This window comes from Mustela nigripes, chromosome 3, assembly GCF_022355385.1.
Source record: "Mustela nigripes isolate SB6536 chromosome 3, MUSNIG.SB6536, whole genome shotgun sequence".
NCBI classification, from domain to species: Eukaryota; Metazoa; Chordata; class Mammalia; order Carnivora; family Mustelidae; genus Mustela; species Mustela nigripes.
The window spans coordinates 35,341,661-35,362,436 of record NC_081559.1 but is presented as its reverse complement, the minus strand read 5'-3'; the positions used below and the strand labels follow the sequence as shown (position 1 = coordinate 35,362,436).

The 20,776-nt window shown below is 45.6% G+C and overlaps 1 protein-coding gene across 9 annotated transcripts in view; it reads left to right on the top strand.

The window, feature by feature from the left end:
* COL4A4 (collagen type IV alpha 4 chain) overlaps positions 1-20,776 on the top strand; it is a 124,075-nt gene that overhangs the window by 94,472 nt on the left and 8,827 nt on the right. For 7 of the 9 annotated variants that reach the window (XM_059393614.1, XM_059393612.1, XM_059393611.1 and 4 more), the window contains 7 exons: positions 532-639; positions 6,425-6,496; positions 7,895-8,023; positions 8,114-8,227; positions 9,407-9,562; positions 11,680-11,787; positions 15,569-15,694. In XM_059393614.1, coding sequence (XP_059249597.1) covers positions 532-639; positions 6,425-6,496; positions 7,895-8,023; positions 8,114-8,227; positions 9,407-9,562; positions 11,680-11,787; positions 15,569-15,694 — 813 coding nt within the window. Of the gene's footprint in view, positions 1-531; positions 640-6,424; positions 6,497-7,894; positions 8,024-8,113; positions 8,228-9,406; positions 9,563-11,679; positions 11,788-12,469; positions 12,859-15,568; positions 15,695-20,776 lie in introns of those variants that run through there. The other 2 variants (XR_009403044.1, XM_059393618.1) reach the window with 2 other exon arrangements.

Below are 20,776 nucleotides of genomic sequence, written 5' to 3'. Positions count from 1 at the left end.
CTTAGACTCTGCCACTTTCCAGGCCTGTGACTCTGGAGAAGTCACTCACACTTACCTGTTCCTCACCCATAGGGTGGAGTTAGTCCAGTCCCACGGGGCTGGTCTGGGAGTAAACCAAGACAACACCTGTCAAGAACCTAGCAATGTGCCAGGCACAAAGTGAGGGTCTGACAGATAGAAGCTCCTTCCTATACCTCCTTAACCCCCTGCCATCCAGATGCTGGTTTTCTTCTCTGCTTTAGATTTAAGGCACATATCACATGGATAGCACAACCTCTTATGGCTCTTCCTCTCGCCGATACGGGATATAGTGAAAGTTTAAAAAATTGTAAAAGGCAGCAGTGATCACTCCTAAGTGATTTGCTCCCTCTGAGGTTAAGTGTAGTTTTCTCTCTAGAGTTAGAGGTCAAGGGGGAAAATGTGATAAGACAATGTTGCAGGGAGCCACCTGTTAAGAGCACAGATGACCTTCCCTGTGAAGGTAACTCATGTCTCATCTGGGTGTCTGCAGAACCTCCTTCTCATCCTCAGGTAATCAAGGGGCACCTGGGCTGCAGGGACCTCCAGGAGAAATGGGGGATCCTGGGCCAAGAGGCATGGTGGGAGATCCAGGGGCACCAGGACTCCCAGGAATAAAAGGTGAGTGGAAAGGAAGCCTGACCCTTGAGGGCAAATTGACAGCGCCTTTCCTGTGCCAAGTGACACTGCTCTTGTCATGGCTCCTTCCTGTTTCCCACAGATGTCCTTAATTAGCTCCTTCTTCTCACTCAGAGCTTCAGGCAGGGCATCTCCTCTCGGCTCTCTGCCCACCTTTGACCAAAATGACGGTGCTGCCATCTTTGAAAACATTTCTCCCAGCATTTTCTGTAATGCTCAGGCCTCTTTACTTACTCTCTCCTTAAGATAGTTAGGCTTCTGTTATGTTCTAGATTGCGTGTTAGACACTGGGTGCACAATTCTGAAGAGAATTGACATTGTTACTGCCTTCTTGGATCTCACAATGTAGTCCGGGAGTTGTATTAGAAACATACTTGTAACTACATTTACCAATTGTGGTATGTGCAGGAAAGAGAATATCAATGCTATGGAGAAAGAGTTACCAATATTCTTTAGCTTTGTTAGATAAACATTTTTTTCCTCGTTGAATTTTTGGTCTTTATGCATCATAGAAAACATAAGTTTCATTACAATAATACCATATACCCTATTGTACATGCTGGGTTTTTTTTGTTGTTGTTGTTGTTAGCAAAGATCCATGCCCCTCCATTCCTCTATGATACCTACTCCTCTTCAGTCCATTTCTTCCATTTTAGAAAAAAATGTTTTTCCTGGGTACTTCGTGTACACCTATAGTGTAGCATGTATGTCCTAATCATTTGTATGTTTAAAGGTCTTTCTGACCAAGTAAAATATGATTTTTATATCCTTGGTACCCAGTGGATACCCACTAAATCTACTGGATGGTTATGGTAAGTATTTTAAAATTTGTGAATAAATTAAAAATAGAGGACTGGACAAGTAGAAGAATGGACAGTTGAGCTAGTAGCTACGAAGTTGAAGGTCTTTGCTTGAATAGCAGATGAAGAGTCAAGCCTTACTTGGTAGATTTCTATGACTAAGATCCTCTCTTCCCACCTTCCTCCCCTTACCTTCTGCCAGTTGATCATCCATGTACTAAATTTTGGTTCAATAGAAATCACTTCCACTCGGAAGAGTTCGAAACCCCTCCTTTGGGCTTGTTTCATTGTTTTGAAAATCCAAATTAAAATTTCTCACTCTTTCATTTCTTCCCTCACCAAAGAACTTTCAAATAATGTTTGTTCCCCAATACGCAGTAGTGTGGTTTGTAGGACCTGGTGCACTTCTGTAGGGAGGGAGGCTCTTTATTCTGGAGCACTGGTACCTTATGTATTTCCATGCGGCCAAATATTATTTGGTTTCTGGTTCCCATAACTAAACAAGACATCTTTGTACTGTTCTTCTCCCTCTTCATTGACATTTAATGTGAAGTCCAGTGATTTGTGATAAATTTAGGATCTCAAGCAATGGCATATTTTTTTATTATGTTGTATTAGTCACCCTACTGTACTTCATTAATTTTTGATGTAGTATTCCACAATTCATTGTTTGCATGGAACACCCAATGCTCATTGCAATACATGCCCTCCTTAATACCCATCACTGGGTATAATTTTTTTTTTATGTTAAAAACTTATCTAGTAATTGTGGCTGTTTGCTGTCCCTGAAAATCCCTGAAGCCCTGGTGGGGTGTTCTCCAACACATTTTGGAACGTCTGGAAGATGAAATTGGTAAAAACCCAAAAGGAAACATTTCCATTATGAACCACTCCTACTGTGTTTCCCCGTCATCTTACCCTCCTAGTTTAATAAAAATAGCAAGGGTCTTCAAACATCCCAGTGCCATAACAATAGACACTCAGTTTGACTAAAATGACTAGGCTCAGGTTACTATTGTTGATTTGTCCTGCTCTTGAATTAGTTCACATTTATCACATCATTTCACTATGGTATGTTATTAAAAAACCAATAGCCAGAGATGTTGATTGAGTAACAGAATCGCTCGAAAAATGATCTCCAACCACATCAGAGTTCTGTGCTATAAAATAAAGGGTTTGGCAAGAGACGATGGGGAAATGACTCTGTCAGCCCAGATATTCACCCCAACACACAGACAGACGCTGCAGTGGTGCCTCCTGGCCATGCAGCGACACTGTTTCTCTGCAAACAGCCCAACGAATGACCTGTCTTTAAAAAACCAAACCAAACTGAACCGTGAATACATTCCTAAAAGTGAAAACGTCCACAATATAAATCCATTGTTGCAGTTTATCATGCTGTTACGAAAATGAACCGCACTCCAGCAGAAACACTTTGATCTGAGAAACTAAATATTTGAAGTATGTTCTAAATAAGTCAAGGGGACTGATTATCTTGTTTGAACAAACCAGCTGTTGAACTCCAAAGTTGTTTGCTCTGCTGGAACGGGCCATATGGATTCTGAGTCCTGCTTGTGTTCAGTCAGATTTAAACCCTAACTTAAACATATGCTAAAAATGGCTTGATTTGTAGATTTAAATGTTCAAGCACATATGCCCTCTAAAGGGAAGACACTTGGTTCCTCGTTGGGCGTTCATGAGATTGGAATAATGAAAATCTAAAGACAACTGCCTGCTCCATGGCAACAACCATAAAGATGTGGATTGGGTTGTTTTGGCTGGTGGCAAAATGTTTCCTCAGAAAAAAGGCACCTCGAAATGTCTTTTATCTGGGAAGAAATGCTATCATGTTAGAGCTGTGGAAATCATGGGAATGTTCTCCCCCTTTCTCTATGGGGGGGGCGGGGTGTCCCTTCTGGCCCTGCCCCCACAGCACTTACCACTCCTGAAGTAATTGCCCATTTGTTCTGTCATGTCAGGGACTGCTTCTCTCATGCTCTCCATTGTCTTGTCAGCCAGCTGTCACCGAGTATATTTGGGGATGGGAGCTCCGGGGTTAGGAGACCATGTCTTTATGCTCTTGTGCCTATCCTCAGTAGGCAGTTGTGTAGTTTCTGAACTAAAAAAAAAAAATATAGATCTTATTTCAGATTCTGTTTGGATACATTTTCAACTGTGTTCAACCACTACCTGTAGTTACATGGGTCCCTTTCCCATGGCCTTTCACGTTCCGGTGACCAGCTGTCTGAGTTTTGCCTGGGAGGGAGGGTGCCTCAGAATGCCAGAGCTGGGCAAGTCCCCCTCGCACAGGGGCAAGGTGGTCATCCCATTAAATGTAAAAACCTGTACAAAGGCCACTGGGGATAGAGTGGCATTTTCAGGCTTTAGAACAAAAGAAAACCTCGGTGGGAACCTAGTCTCTGAGTGGGCTTGCTAACCAGGATGGAGGCTGTGATTCCCATTAGGGCTGGAGCAGGAGATTCGATTCTCTGACCAGGCTGGGTGGAAGGGAGAGCACCCGGCGCGTGAGCATAGGGAGGTGCAGCCTTACGTGAAGGGTGTTAAGCAGGAGGACGGCCAGAGAGGTGAATAAAAAATCCTCATTACCAAGGAATGTGCTTTGTTAGCTTAATTGCCTCTCATCTGCTCTGTATATATTTTATGCATGAACAACTTTCTGATTTAGAGATGGGATTGATAAAAAGCTTTCAGTAGAAAGGAAAAATTGCCCTTAAAATCCTACCCAGATGTAGCTGCATTCAATTTAGAAAGATAACATTGGGTCAGATAAGGGTCGGCCAGTTCAACAATGGTGAGGGGTTGGGCCTGTGACAGCCCAGGATCTGGATGCATTGATGGGACAATGGAGAGTTGGCAGAAGCTGAGACATTCCACCCCAGCTAAGTCCCCAAGCCATCAATCTTGGTGGCTTCAGCTGGAGATCAAAACACATTGAAATAGCAAAGTGTTCTCAAAAAATTTATTATCATTTCAGATAGATTGCCATAAATATCCAGATTTGGCAGACGAAGAAGGTCTGTGTGTTCTTTTGGTGCACACTTGAAACATTGGCTCATTAAGAGGAAAGAGGATTGAAAAATAAACTCAGCCAGAACTGTGAAAAGTGGTTAGGAAATAAGAGCTTTCGGAAAAATAAGGGTGCATTCCCATTTGGGGGGGGAATGTGAGAATGCGGCTCCTTTGCACCAATCTAAAGTTTAAGTTTAAAAATAGAATAACCATCCATTTCAAGTACTGATAATAAATAGAGTGAAACTAGCTAAGTGTTCCCTCTTTTAATAAGAAGCCCACAGAGGACTTGCATTAATGAGTAGTAATAATTAGCCCTTAAATTATTTATACACAAATGGATGCCTCTAACTTCACCAAACCTTATTCCTCCCATAAATTTATTAAAGAATGTGTGACATGCAAATCGACATTGCGCCCCCTCCTTCCGACAGCTTTCTCTGCACCCGCGCACGTCCCGGCACTCCCTGTGGCACATTTCCTCATCCACTCATTCATGCATCCACTCAGCCATTCAACCAACACCTGCTGAACACCAACTGTGTGTCACATGCTAGACAGGAGCATGGGATGACTAAGACGACCCGATCTTGCCCTCAATTAATTTATCCAAAGTCATCCAGTCATCCAGACTCGCTTGTTGCGTGGTATGGGACAGGCGTCGGCAGAAGGGCATCAAGGGAGCTCTGTGTAGGTTTCATGGGGTAGCTGAGGGCCGGCCACTGGATGTGTGCTAGAACACTGCGATTGCAAATGACAGGGATGTGGCCCCAAACTGAGTGACGGGCTGGACGGCTCTCAGCCTTCGATGAAGATCCACCGATGAATTTGGAAGGTCACCAGGTTTGGCCAGGGGCTGAGCAGAAGATGGCTTCCCCCAAATCCATGAGATAAGACATGTATGAATCACCCGGCAGAGGGCCCTGCTCCCGGAATTGTATCAATCGTCTGCCTTCTTCCCTTCCTCCCTCTCTCCTTCCCTCTGCCTGTCCCTTGTTTGTCTCCTCTACCCCCTCCCTATAAATCTCCACGCTTATATAAGTATCTATATGTTATAATATAAGTGTGTTTTAGATACTTCATGCATTTATCTATTTATGAGTCTATAGATTGATGGGTGTTCAGTGTTCCCTGACAGCTTACTTCGGGAAGTCAGGCTGGTAGATATCTGTCTCCTTGGAGGACTACACTGATGCCTGGCAGAAAGAAATCATACCTCGTTACAGAGACTGGAGTATTCAGTGATTGTTATGAAATAAAATGAGTTTCAGTAAAGAGGCATCAGAGTGGTTCATTTCGAAAGAAGTCAGGGCAAAGAAATCGTGCCAACCAAACCTGCTCTGCAAGCTGCTTCTTTCTGAGTAGTCCGGAACTTGAAGAAAAGTTAGGTAGGTCATGTGTTCCCCAGTTTACCACAGGCCTCACCTGTCCTTATTGTCTTACTACCTTTACCTGACTAGATCCCAAAGAAATTAGTATCTACCGACCACGGTGGAGTGGACAGGTCCTGTGCCTGGGTAGAAGGAGGCCTAGGTTTGCTCCGATCCAATCTCTTTTCTCTCATCTAGGATAAGTTCGTTGTCATCGAACCTAACGTTCCTTCCTATAAGAAGATTCAATAATTCTAGACAGTATCTGGATAGAGAGAGAGATGTCCACAATATGGTCATAAACCAAGAGCAGTATGTTAAAACCAAATAAATGTGCTAACCTGTCTTGCAGAAAATGTCCATCAAATGAAAATGTTAAATAATAACCACTGGCATGGTTTTAGCCTTGATAATGACATCTAGACAGTGTGACCTCAGGGCTCCCGCCTGGAGAATCTGTTGGTGGCCATCAGCGAATCATCCCCTGGGTGGTGCCCGGGCCCAGTGGCCAGTGAACTTCAACACTGGGTCTTCCCTGGTGGGTCACAGGCCTGTGATGTATTTCAGGTCCCTCCGGGGTGCCCGGTCTGAACGGCTTGCATGGTTTAAAGGGTCAGAAAGGAGCCAAAGGCGCTTCAGGTAAGAGAAAATCCTTTGCTAAGACCGAGCTGCCGTGAGCAGGCTGTGAAAAACTGCCAGTATTCCTTCACGATGCACGGTTTGGGGTGCCAAACTAAGAAACTGGCTTAGCTGGAAGACACAATACTGGACTGTTCTTAGTACCGAAGATGACTTCTCTAAAAAGGACCCCTGAGAAAACCTAATTTAAGAAAGAATTGTTGGTTATCAGTGTCTTCTGTTGATGTTGCTTGGAGCTGTCTCTCTGCTAAAAATATTCTGAATAATTGCTTAGGTGGAACTCAGTTTTTGTTTTTTTTTTTTTTAAGATTTTATTTATTTATTTGAGAGAGAGGTAGTGAGAGCAAGGAGAAGGTCAGAGGGAGAAGCAGACTCCCCGTGGAGCTGGGAGCCCGATGCGGGACTCGATCCTGGGACTCCAGGATCATGACAGAGAGTTGGGGAGGGGTTTTTTTTTTTGTTTGTTTGTTTTGTTTTCTTTTCGATATTAAGTGTAGTGATGGCAAGTACGGCCACGTGGGTCTAATGAGTACTTTTCACAACCTCAACTGGCTGCTGTTCAAACAAGTTACTCGAGCAAGTCGCTGTTACCTTTGCTACCCCAGATAGGTTCATCGTCAGCAACTGCCTTCAAGCTTGTTCTGGGATTTTAGTATAGGGCTTGTTTGTTGCTTTAATGTCTCAGAAAAACAGCCCACAGTCAGACAAGGTGGCTGGAATCTGACACGGAGGTGGAAGGGTGTTTGGCCCAGGGCTGGGTTGTCGTGCTGCTGGGTTTGGCGCAGTTGCTGAAGAGACGCAGAATCTTGATACGTGTGCAAGGCCAAGAATTAATTCAGGTCACAGAGGATTCATTTTAGAGGCTCCTCCAAATAGTCTGATAACGTATGTACCTCCCCCAAGAAACCAGTGACGGGCTCCCGCTGCAGTGTGGACCTCCTCCGTGGTTGTTACTTACATGCCAGGTTCCCCCTGAAATGTCAAACCAGTGTATTCAGCTTATTATGATTATTATTATCATCCTTGTTGTTATTATTATTCCTTATGGCTGGATCTCATTTGGTTTCACTCCTTCTGGGGTAGAGGTTGGAATCTTGATATGTTGTTGGTTTTTTGGTTTTGTTTTGTTTTTGTGTTTGTTTTGTTTTAACCGGGGAAATAATCATAAAATAAGCCTATGGCTGACCTGCGGCCGGCTGTGTGATGGGGCATGAGAGGAAAGGTGATGGCTGACCCAGGGAGAGCTTACAGCATAGGGGCCACCACTGCAGCAGGCAGTCGGGCTCAGCACGACCCGCTGGGTCACTGTTACCCCGTCTGGAAGCTGTTCTTTTCCAGGAGCAGCAATAGGGACAAACAGAGAGAAAATGCAGAATTAATGCTGTTTCCCTCATCCAGGTTTGCACGAAGTGGGCCCGCCTGGTCCAGTGGGCACACCTGGGCTAAAAGGGGAGATGGGAGACCCTGGGAGTCCGGGAATTTCTCCCCCAGGCCCTTCTGGAGGAAGAGGTCCCCCTGGCCCCCCAGGTAAGAAGCAGCATGCTTTGCCCCTCTTAGTAATTAAATCCAAACCTTCCAAATGTAACGAGGCTGACATCAGAACACGTCCCTTCTCAGGGAGACCTGGATTGCCTGGGCCAGCAGGTGCCACAGGAAGAGCTCCTGAAGGGGACATTCCTGACCCAGGTCCACCAGGAGATCAGGGACCTCCTGGCCCCGACGGTCCAAGAGGTATGAGAACATCCCAGCAGAGGATGGTGACCCTCCCTTCCTTACATGCTGCCAGCTCTGGAGGGATGTAGACTTAAGAATGGCAGAGCTGAAGCCCGTGAGCAGCCCCATCGATCTGGCAGATGGGAGAGGCAGAGTGTGGGCAGTGCCCGGCTGTCAGAGCCAGCCCTGGGTCGGAGCGCTCCTGCACCTGCTCTCTGCGTGCGCACTGACTCTCAGCGGGCCTCTCCTGGTGCCAGCACCAGCGTCATGCTGAGCACAAGGATGCAGAACACGGGGCAGGACGGACTCTCACCTTGCCTGGTGGTCTCTGGCACCTCCAATGTGAACCACTGCCCCCAGCCAGCCAGCTGACAGTGTCGGGGGTCTGGCACACACAGGAACAGAGCCTCTTCAAGAGCTGCTCACGGCACTTATTCCCCTCGGCACTTGGCAGGGACAATGGCCAGCAAGGCAATATTTCACAGAGTGGGGTCTGACCAGAGCCGTCAGGGGCCTGGGGCCCAGAGCTGTGGCACCGTGGGCTTTTGCAAAGTACACAGTCATGTCCTAATAGCTCACAGAGCTCCTTTGGACAGTCCCAACCCACTGCCTTCATATCTTTAGGGTTTTAGTCAGGGTAAGCTAAAGATTATGGGATCCTATTTGATGCTGGGAAAAATTAAATGCTCAAAAACATGCTAGGCAGTGTAGAAGCTAAGTAGGAGTAGAAGTTGGGCTCACTTCCTGGGTGAAGACACCTGTTTTCAAATAGGATTAAACATTTAATTTCCATCAGCCAGATTTTTGTCAAAAACCTGTCATCTATGTATCTGTCTGCCCATCTGTCCTTCTGTCTGTTCATCTGTCCTTCTACCTATCATATTAAAGCAGTGGGATGACAATGCAAAGAAAAGCCATAAACCCTTGCTTCCAGATGGGCTGGCTTGGAAGGGAAGGAAGGCTTTCTGTATGCTCATTTGTCTAACTGTTCACAACAGACCATTTACACCGTCTCCCGGCTTGGGGGCTCCATGAGACAATCCCTGTTTTACTTCGGATATTGTTGACTTTTTTGTTCTTCTGATTTTCTCTGTCTTTTGCTTGCATTTGGTTACTTTCCTTAAGAAGCTCTCAGGTAACCTGCAGTCATATTTGTCTTTGACTGAAAGAAGATTTTTGCCTCCTCCTTGTGGTCAGGAGCTCCCGGGCCCCCAGGCCGCCCTGGAAGTGTCGACCTTCTGAAAGGGGAACCAGGAGACTGTGGTCTTCCAGGACCTCCAGGTCCCCCAGGCCCACCCGGCCCTCCAGGACGCAAAGGCTTCCCAGGATGTGATGGAAAAGATGGCCAGAAAGGTAGGCATGCAAGTTGTTTCTTAAGAAGTACATGAAGACTTTTGTTATCTTGACCTTTAGGGTCTGGTGTTTTGCACCCCTGGGAGGTAACATCATTTCCTATGGACATAGTCACGACATTTTGGTAGTGCCCTGACTTTTCCAGAAAGTCCTCAAGTTTGGGTAACATTTGGATGAGTAAGAAGAAACACAAGTTCATCTTTAGCCCCTAATAAAATGCTTGGTAATCTTCTAGACCAGAACTGGACAACAGAAATATAACACAAGCTACACCTGTAATGAAAAGGTGTGGTAGTCCCATTTTAAAAAGTAAAAAGAAATAATTGAAATGAATTTTCATATTTCCTTTAACAAATATATTCAAATATTACTGCTTTAGCATATCATCATTGATACAAATTATCAGTGCAATGATCAGGGCTGTTCCTAACGAACGAGCTCCTCTCCCAGATAAGACACTCCTCCTCCCCAGCTCTGAAGCCTGGTGCATGTTTTATGAGCACAAGACAACCCAGTCTGGATGCGCCATTTCAGCTGTTCAGTAGCCACATGCAGTTAGTGGCTTCTGTGTTGGACAGTTTGGGTTTCGACTGCTGACCTTTCTGTTTCATATTTGTGAAAGAGTCTCTGTTATTGAATTCTCCCATTATTTAAAGCTAAAATATTTTTTAATTCACTTTTACTTAACTGCTAATATTTGGGGATGTTCATTTTTGGTCACCAGGTTTCAGAAAATTATTCAGTTCATTAGAACTTTTTTGTTGAAAAGGAACCAATATTGGTTATCCATTTTAACTCCTTTCTGTTACAGATAAGGAAGATGGATAGAGAAGCAACTATCACAGTCTGCCCAATAACTGGCTGAGTGTGAAATAAAGCAAAGGATTAGGGCAAAATGAAGACCAAAATTACCATAAAGCTGCCATGTTTACAGTGCAAAGGGCATCCCTGTAATGGTGCAGTACACAACAGTACAAAACAACCCTCCCTCAACTTTATTAGCAATAAAATCAATTTTAGAGACTGTGGCTTATATCTGCAGATATGTGGGCTCCTGGTTATCGAACCCCAGAATCGGACAAACATGCAAGCATGCTAGTCACCAAAAGGAAGGAAGAGGCTAAATATAACCTTGTTCCTTTCCCAAATAAGATACTACTTCATCCCAGTTACTGCTCTAGAGAATGAAACTCTACCTGGAAATATTCTTCACGTTTGGGAAAACAGTATGCAGCACAAGTAATAGTGACAAAAATATATATATATATATATACATATATATATATATATATGGACTTAGAAATATTGATGAAACCACTAAGCATGCTTCTTAACTCCCATTTCAGGGGGGGCATGTGGTCCAAAGAGTGTTTAGCTGTGGAAAGGAGGAGGGAGTTTCTTCAGTTTACCTTTCAGACTCAAACAGTGGGAAAGATTTGATCTATTCCACAAACATTTATTAAGTGCCTACAAGAATATAACAGTGAGCAGGTTTAAACAGCCCCACTCTTCGTCGGTGTAGTTTCATGGGGGAAGACAGACACTCACACTAAAGGATTCATCAATATAAACTGCGGCAGGTGCTCCAAGTAAGGGCCCCTCTTCTATGACAGCACATCAAGAACAAGTGGAGTTGGGCTGGGGCCTCAGAGAGGGCTTCCCTGAGGAGGTGAGGCTTGCTGGACACAGAAGAAGGGAAGGAACCACACACACGAGGCGCTGAGTGGCTGGCAGGGCTGACGGAGGAGACTGTGAGGAAGAGAGGCAGGAGCCCAGGGCCAGGAGGCACATCGTCCCACGTGGCTGGACACTGACCCATTTTCCCTCCCTTCCAGCCCTCCATCTCTAGAGAAAGTTCAGGACGACAGAGCTTTTCATTCAACTTTAGTCTTGCCTTGATCATGAAACCATTTTCCTTATTCCTTTTGACCGACTCTTGTGTTTCCTTCAGACAGAGGCAGCTCTTCTCAGCTTTCCAGAAAAAAGTGAGAGGCTCACCCGGTTTCCAAGGCTGACTTTGCCCTGATTTGTGTTGGGTTCCCTGAGTTCAGTCCACCTGACTGCCATTGTCTCAATACTCCTCCATTCCAGCGTCCCCATCTTTATGTTCCTTTTAGGACCATTGGGATTCCCGGGGCTGCAGGGGCCACCAGGACTTCCCGGTTCCCCCGGGGAGAAGGGTTTACCTGGCATTCCAGGCAGACAAGGGCACCCCGGTCTTCCAGGTAAGCTCCTAATGCCTGATGATCTCACGCAGCAGCCTAAGCCAGCCTTTTGTTTCAATAGTTACTGTGAGGGTCGCCTTGAAGCAAGCAATTATTCTGAAATTGCCTGCAATTTCTAATGAGTTAAGCTGTATTTATTTCAGGCCTCACTACACAATCTTATGTTTGGTAAACTAATATTTATCATTAGAATGAGTACGTTTGCAAATTAGGAGTTGATTTTACAGAAACATTTCTCAGTTAAATAAATCTGTGTTCCCTCACACAAGAGGCAAAGGCTGAGTTGATTACTGTATGCGAGGACCATATTCATTTCTCTCCCTGACTTCCCACTGATTTTCCAAGATGTGTCATTTAACTTTTCCTGTAAAATACATTAGTTCCCACAAAGACAAAAGGGCTATTCAATGTAAGCTCAGTTTTCAGCAGAGGGTCAAAAGTAAGCCAAGGGAGAGTTGGAAGGGCAAACAGACATGCGTATTTGAGATTGGCAGAACTGATATCTTTGGGGATCCTCAACCAATATTACAGTAATGGGGTGTCAGCTCGGAATATTTTGCAATCTCCTAAATTATGTTGGTAGCGCAAAGAATAAATGGACTGTGGTGCTTCATGACGGATCACAGAACAACACGACAAACAGCTTGTACTTGCACTCATCTCCTATTTCCTTTCTGTGCAGAACCCATAAAACTTGGCTAAATAGTATGAAGTTTTCAGAAGCCTGCCAATGAACAGAATTTCTCTATATGTTAAATTAGGGCACATTTGCTGTAAGAAATCAACTCGTGTTATATTGTGCAAGAGAGCTTCATTTCACGTTTTTCGAGATGGGAAAGCTCCGTGACTGTATCCTAGCCGTTCTTGTCAGTAACATGGACGTGGGCTTCATTATGTAAATAAGATGCCATCATTCTGCTCATCACGGATGCCATCCTCAAGTTATTCTGTATCTTCTCAAATAACCGATGTCACTTTGGTCCTAATTTACATATTTAAAATCTCTTTCCACCACATGAAAATCGTTGCGTGGCTTCATTTTTTGACTTTGGATCCCTCCAGGCTCCAGAGGTAAGCCCTGCTATAAAATTAGTAATTTACTCTAAATCAGGCTTCTACTTGTTTCTGTACTGGCCTTTTTCACAGTACTTGTGGGTTTGTTACTTTGTCACCTTGTTACATTTTCATAGATGGGGTGCTGTAATTTTATATGAGGCATCAGTGCTTTGGCTTCCTCATTACAGATACGGTAACCCCATATTAGAGCATCCCACAGTCAACTCTCATTATAGGTTGTCAAGGCGGAGTAGACACTCATCTTACAGAATTTCCATTCAGGCACAAAGAGTGAGTGGTTTCTTTGTCAAATGCTACAGTACATACGCATGTAAGTTTCTTTTATTAATTATACAATATAAACACATAGAACATCCCTAAAATAGGAAGTATCCACAACATAAAAAGATGGGTCCTTCACACCCAGTAAGGGGCCGTGACAAGGTTTTCCCATAACATCAAAGTCCATTTCCAAGGACAAATTTCATTGTGTGATACAATGAAAATGCTGTTATTCTTTTCAACGAAGTGTTTACCACAATGCAGAAGCAACGTATTATTTTGTGTCTGGGGTTTTCAAAGAGACTAAAAAGAGTCCCTTAAAAGAAGAAAAGAAACATAGTGAGGGCACACATTTGTCCTTTCTAGGCATCTCTTATTAACCGTAATGAAAATTTGCCCCAAATGCAGGATGCTTACAGAAGAGGCACTTTGGCCCCTTTTAGCTCCTGGTTTATTAAAAAGTAAAGAATAGTAAAATCAGAATTTAAAAAGAGTCCTACTATTTTAAATGTTTATATTTAAAGATTACAGTTCTGGGACACCTGGGTAGCTCAGTCGCTAAGCATCTGCCCTTGGCTCAGGTTATGATTCCAGGGACCTGGGATCAAGCCCCGCATAGGGATCCCTGCTCGGTGGGGAGTCTGCTTCTCCCTCTGCCTGCCGCTCCCCCTGCTTATGCCTCCCCAACAAATAAGTAAAATCTTTGGAAAATAAAAATAAAAGTTACAGTGTTATATTTAATGTTTCCACTTCCATCCTCTTAGTGTCTCTCTGTGTCTGTATGTATAAACTCACTTGAAGATAACATTAGAACCCTAGATATGAAACACCAGCCAGATGCCCACCCCCACCCCTCATTCCCTTACCTGCTTCCTTCGCCCCACCAGAATTCACAAGGCGCTTCAGGGAAAATATGAAATATTCATATGCATCTCCCCCAAGTCATCCAAAGTAGAAAAGCCACATTTTATATTAAACTACGTATTGTAAAAGTATACCCAACTCTGTTGGTTGTGGTTTCCCACAATATTTTATAAGAGATTAAATCCCAAACCGCTGACAAGGGTTCAAGGCTGTTTGGGGGTGTTTGTTTGTTTGTTTGTTTAAGATTTATTTACTTATTTGAGAGAAAAGAGAGAAGGAGCATGAGCTGGGGGAGGGGCAGAACCTGATGCAGAATTTATTAGAGAAGCTGATGCAGAACTTGATTCCAGGACCCTGAGATCATAACCTGAGCTGAAATCAAGAGCCAGATGCTCAACCAACTGAGCCACATGGGTGCGCTGGGTTCGAGTCTGTTTTGCACAGACGTGCTGTGTAACTTACATTGTCGCTATGACCATAGTTTCTACAGTTTTCTTGCTGCCTAATCACTCTATTCTTAAACTTACTTTACATATTTGCATGAATTTTAAGAACACCACAACTGGTAAGCAGCATGTTTTTAAAATATGTTGTATTTCTTGGAATTCATCACACAGATGTGAAGAGTCCTGTAGGCAGTAATGGTGTCCTGGTTAAGGGCACAGCTTTGGAGGAAGGCCATCTTGCATTTTAAGCTAGACTCTGTCATGGGTTAGCTGTGTGACCTTAGATAGTCACTTATTTACCTGAGCCTGGGTTTTCTTACATGTAATATTCTAATAATAGCAGCACATACACGCACGGGCTTGTTGGGAGCCTTTCATCGTGAGGCACTCAGCAGGAGGCCCAGTACGTGAGAAGGCATTTGAGAAGGGTTAGCTGTTATCCTTACTGGTTAGCGTTATTATGATTTTGTTTCCCTGTGGAGTATTTGCAGGGTGACTGAACGAAGCTTTAAGAAAAATACTTTAAAGATGTGAACATAACCAAGAAGGAAGAACATGCAAAGCTTTCGAGCAGTGATTCTCCAATGAGATCTGCAGATCAGCACTGTTAGCCTCAACCGGGAACATGTTAGACACACAGATGTCAGGGTTTACCCCAGATCTACATGCTCAGAAACTGTGGGCTCTGACGCACCGGCCAGATGATCCTGATGGACTAAAGTCAGAGCTACAGCTTCTTAGCGCTGAACAGTGAAGCCCCAGCTGACACTGGAGTCACCCCAGGAGCCCTCCCACTGCTTCCTGTGACCGACACCCAGTAAAAAGTAGCCCAAAGACAGGAAATCTAGTGAAGGTCACCAGACTGTTCCTGCCCCAACAAACCTTCACTATTCTGTACTTGTTTCGCTTCCTCTGAGATCCCACTCAGTCAGTCAGTCATGTATTTAGCACAGTGCTTTCCAGAAGTTTCTCTGCCCCACAGTGGACAGAGTCCCCACCTTCACAGAGCTGATGTTGGGTGATTGACCTCTGATTCTTGGGTGTTGTGTCGGCAGTCCATCTAGCTGGAGAGGGCAGAAGGAGCTTGTGTGTAAGGTGGGAGTCCCTCACACAAGCAGTAATTGTAATTTCAGGAGAACCAGGACCGCCTGCCGATGTGGAGTCCTGCCCTCGAATCCCGGGGCTTCCCGGGGTACCAGGCCCGAGAGGACCAGAAGGAGCCATGGGGGTCCCTGGAGTGAGAGGGCCCCCGGGACCAGGTACGAGGCTGGAGTCTTTTGTTCATTATGTACATCAAATGCTGCTGGAATGAACATCTAGGCATCTTGCTGTGCAGTTCTTAGCATGGAGTCTAAATTCCTCGTGAGTAGGAAGCAATGTAATCTCCTCCTCTTTGACAGTTTTCTACATTTCTCCTGAGGTTCGATCACGTCCTCACTGGATCAGCACAAGCCCGCTCTTTTTATGTTGAACTCGTACTTGAATCTCTCCCACTAGGGCAACTTTTGGGCATGAGGCTTTGAGGCCTATTATACAGCAGAGTAGATGCTCTATTAATAGTCATTAATAGCTGTTGACTTGATTTTGAATTACAAATACTCGCATTGGGGCTCAGTGGAGCAGAAACACCCTAAGAGAAGGGGGAAGGAGATGTCTCACTTGGAGAAGGATCACAGGAAAGGGGAAGGGTCAATCTAAATTTTGGCCATGACCTTGAGTATTCGTTTAATTAATTTGACCATTGCACATGTAAGGGTCGCAGAAGCCTTAGCTAAGCACTTCAACCAAACCATTCCTTTAAAAACGATCTTCCAAATGCTTTATGTGCTCTTCACAGATCCCCACCACACTGGTCATTGACCAGATATTAAAGGAGTCCGGGCTGGTCAGCTCAAGGTCACTGATGCAAATTACCCCAGGAGCCATGAGGCCGTTCTCTTTCCTGGTTTCCCACTGCCCAGGTGTGGCTCTGGCTTTTTCTGGTTTGGGGCCAAAGGATTTGGAAATAGAACTTGAGTTTTGTATCACCTGTGTGTGTGTGTGTGTGTGTGTGTGTGTGTGTGTGTGTTTCCCCAAAGCCAAACAGCTATGGGCCCAAAAGATGTCCCCTCTGCCGGTGTCTGAGTAGTTGTTGGGGTAATATCCAGAACCTGGAGCCCCCCTGAGACTGGTTTTGTCTGTGTTTGCTGTGTTTTGCTGCACTGCATCTGTGTTTGCTGCACTGCATCTGTGTTTCTGCATTAAGCTAATTGGGTGTCGGTCGGAGCAACTTCCATTTTCTGGCGTGGGGAACACTGGGAAGTGAGCGTAGTTCCTTGTCACTCATGGCATGGATCAAGCTCTCTGTCCATCAGAATCACTCTTCACACAACCTACTTTTAAAACCAACCCCCTTGTTGTGTATATAATTGCAACTGAGGGCTGGGACAACCGCCCCCTACACATACACACACCCCTTCAGAAAAGTCCACTTTCAAGTAGAAGATATGGCTGGTAATGCGGTTCTGCAAATGTATTTCAGTAAATAGTTCCAGATCCTCTGCACTCTTTAGAAAGTATGGTATTCGGCATTGTGGGAAATACAGAGGTGATTAAGATGTGCCCCGCCCCCCACCACCCCAGTGCCTCTAACCTCACGGCAGAAAGAGCTGGTAGAACAGAAGTAGTTCTAAATAACGAGAGATTATAATTTGTGTTTTCAAGGAGTTTCTGGCAAAGTCCCGAGGACAATGAGACAGGGAGAGGTGAACTTCAGTATGGAGGGCTGTAAGATAGCTGAGACCCAGGCAAGAACTGGCCTTTGAACATAGCCTTTAAGGACAGTTGGGGCTTTGAGGGACCAGAATTCTCCAAAAGGGAGATAACAGGGGCACAGTTGGGCAGGTCAGCTGCATCCTTGCTACACAAAGTGTGGACCAGCGCAACTCAGGCACAGACTTTCCAAGTCAGAATCTGCATTTTAGCAAGATCCCAGAATATGTGTATGTATATTCAACTTTGAGAAACCCTAACCATATTATGTGAATGGGGTCCTTAAAACAGTCAGCTAAGAGCAACACCATCCCAAGGGACTCAGTCCTCACTGTGGGCTCAAGTCATCTGGAGGGGCTGGAAACAATAGTGATGCCTCCTCCCAGACCAACTAAATGCAGAAGGCAGAGCCCAAGGATCAATGTGTTGGAAGCACTCCCCAGGTGACCCTAGCGGATAACCAGGGTTGAGAACCACGACTGCCCCCAGTACCAGTTGAGAACAGCTGGGCGGCTGGGCTCACCCATGATGGAGACTTTGGAAAAGAAAGAAAGAAAGTAACTGAGAAGAAAAGCCAAATGGCCAAATAGTTATCTTGGGGGACATACAAGATTCTCTCTCCATAGGTTGTGAGCTTCTGAAAGGGGGCTGACAGGCTACACGGGCCAGCTGTGATCGATCTCCTGTCATCTCTCATTCTGCCCGACCTGGGGCTGGATGGGCTCATCTAGTTGCAAGTAGCCTCAGAAGGGTGTTCTCTGGCTCCCTGTGTCCTCTCCTTATTGACATCACTGACCCTGCCTGCTGGCACTGGGAATACCTGAGGCCACTGTTGTGCCACAAAATATGACTTATGTGGAAAAAAGGAACAATAACAACAACAAAAAACAACCAGGTGCACAGCCCTTCCCAGAAGGTGCCACCCTTCCTTCCCATGCTGCACTGCTCCATGGCTCACCTTCCCTCGAGCTCCTTTCTATCTTTCTCCCAAGTACCCACTCCCACGCCAGTGTTCCCTTTTGGCTCCCCCTTCTCTGATGTGGCCTCCACCTCTTGGCCTGCAGTGTATTCCTGGGCACCTGGAATTCCAGGGCACCCCTGCCCTGCCTCTTTTTGTTGGCCAACCCTGGATACATCGACCACACTGTCCAGTAGCTAAAAAATGACAAGTCTATCCTGAGGGTCTAGAGTGGCCAAACCCCGACTGACTGGGGTCATCGGCAGGGCATAGGGCTCGTCATCTGTCCTCTCCTGAAGGTGATTCTTCCGGCTCGGTGTTGGGGGCCACCTGTGCCATCCCCGAGGTCAGCTGTGAAGCATCAGCCGCCACTAGAGAGGACCATCCCCACCTCAAACGATGTTTTTGGCTTCTTCTTGTCTTCCTTTCTGAACCTCTTCCATTGCCAAGCTGGTTTTGTAACCTGGTGCTGTAGCCGAGATCTATACAGAAAGAAGTAATCAAGTTCTGGCTCCTTCCTGCCCAGTGTGAGCAGGTAGCAGCCACACTAAATATATCTTATGTCTGGTAAGAGTCCTCCACCGTGGAAGGCCTCCTGTCTTTCTGCTCACACGTCTCTTTGATCCACAACTTTTCCTTCCCCGGGGGGCCCTCAAAGGCTGGGGCTTCCTGGGATGCACACAAAGGTGGTTTCCATATTGGTTTGAACTGTTACTGCCTAATGGACATTCCCACATCCTGTTAGAGTGTTTAATCTTCAAGTCAACATGTGACGCTCTCCAAGGAGGTAATCCATCAAACACTGGAGGGCTTTTAGATGTAGCTGTAGTCCTTAAAACAAGTTCCAATGGAGAACAAGTTCACATAGGGAAAGCCATAGGCACACAACTCGGATAACAAAAGCCTTCCTTCCTGTCTCTGGAAATTGCCTGACAATTTCTCCAAAGGGAACAAAGCCTGTATCACAACATCTGGCGGGGGAAGTCTTTCCCCAGATTGACAGTGATCTTGCTGCATGTTGATATTTCAGGAAGATGCCTGCTGCCTTTTCCATGATCAGTCCGTTTGCTGGCTTGTCGGCACTCGGGGCAGCCCTTTGCAGAATAGTGCAGTGGCCTCATGTTGTAATCATCTCATGGGTGGGAGAGATAAGAGAATGCTCTGAGCTCACCATCAGGGCCCTGTGTTCCTTCCAAAGGAACTGATGTCCTTGAAGCTGGTGGCAAGGGGTACGCCAGCCAGCACACAGCAGCCCCACCTGGAAAGAGGTTTCTGCCCAGTTACTGGAAAGTAGAGGATGTTTCTCACCCAGAGTGGGGGAGAGAGGTTTCCCTTCTCACTTACTGAACGATAACGACAGTCCAGGAACTCATGACAATCCAAGAGAATTTGTTTAAACACAAGGAAGCAGAAAGTGAAATGACTGGGTATGCCCACACCAGCTCTACCAGCACGGATGTAAGGGAACAGACTGGCTGGTTGTGGGGACAGAAGAAGCAGGTTGGTATGGGACACTCTCGGGCAGGCAGTGGTAAAGCAGGATTTTCAAAGTGATGAAATTTGGAGGGGCATGCATTTCAAATGGTTGTAAGATGGGGTCCCGTGTGAGGCAGCAAACTGAGTGGGACATCCAGATGGTCACCCGAGCATGGCAGTCCCCTGCTCTCAACGCTCAGGTGGCTTCCCACGCACTTGAAGAACAAGTTCAAGAGTGAAATGTGAGCCCTGTCTGACTTCATGTTTGGTTTTAGTCTAATTCGTGGCAGAGAGAGAGAAAGAACAGAGAGAGAGAGAGAGAGAGAGAGATTAACAGGTAGAAACCAGAATCCTTGGGAAGGTTAGTAATTCAGGGAATTCCGTAATTCAGGCTAATGGGAATACACTCCTCTACAGGCAAGGACCTTGTCTGCTATCCAAGAGAGGAGATTATGGTTGATGAATTAATGCCTGGACAAAAGTAACCAAACACTTCAAGAACCCCTCAAGTAACAGTGGGACTGCTGCCAGGCCCCCAGTTTACGTCTGCCTAGGGGCGCACCTGAGCTCCGCAGCGTGTCAGGAAGCAGGCTGGCTGCTGATGGAACCCCCCTGGGCGAGGTTCCTCCACTAGCTTTCAGCTCTGCCCCCTTTCTGAGCCTCAGTCTCCCCCACCGCACCCCCCCCCCCAGGCTGGCACAGGAGAGCGCCTGGTCATGGGGCTGTTGAGAAGACCGAATAGGCTAATCCACATAAAGGGTCGTACCTCCCACCTTGTAAACTCTCAATCAACATTTTAAAAAATTGCTGCTCTTATCTTCCTCCAAATGGAACTTCACTCCCAATCGAATCTTATTAAATTTTACTTATTCCTCTGCTCAGCTTTCTAAGAAAATCATTATTAAGGATAACATCTAATTATAGAAATAAAATATGTTCAATATAAAAAAAATAAACATGAGAATATGAAGAAAGGTGAAGACCTCTCCAGCATCTCCCTGGTCTAGCCCCAAATCCCGGCTCTGCCCACGACTGGCTTATCACTTATGCAAATGACTTGACCTCTCAGAACCTAATGACCCCAGGACCAAGTGGAGGTAGTACAATCCCAGCTCCATGTATCTGGGAAGACGACATGAGCGAATGCAGTGTAGTC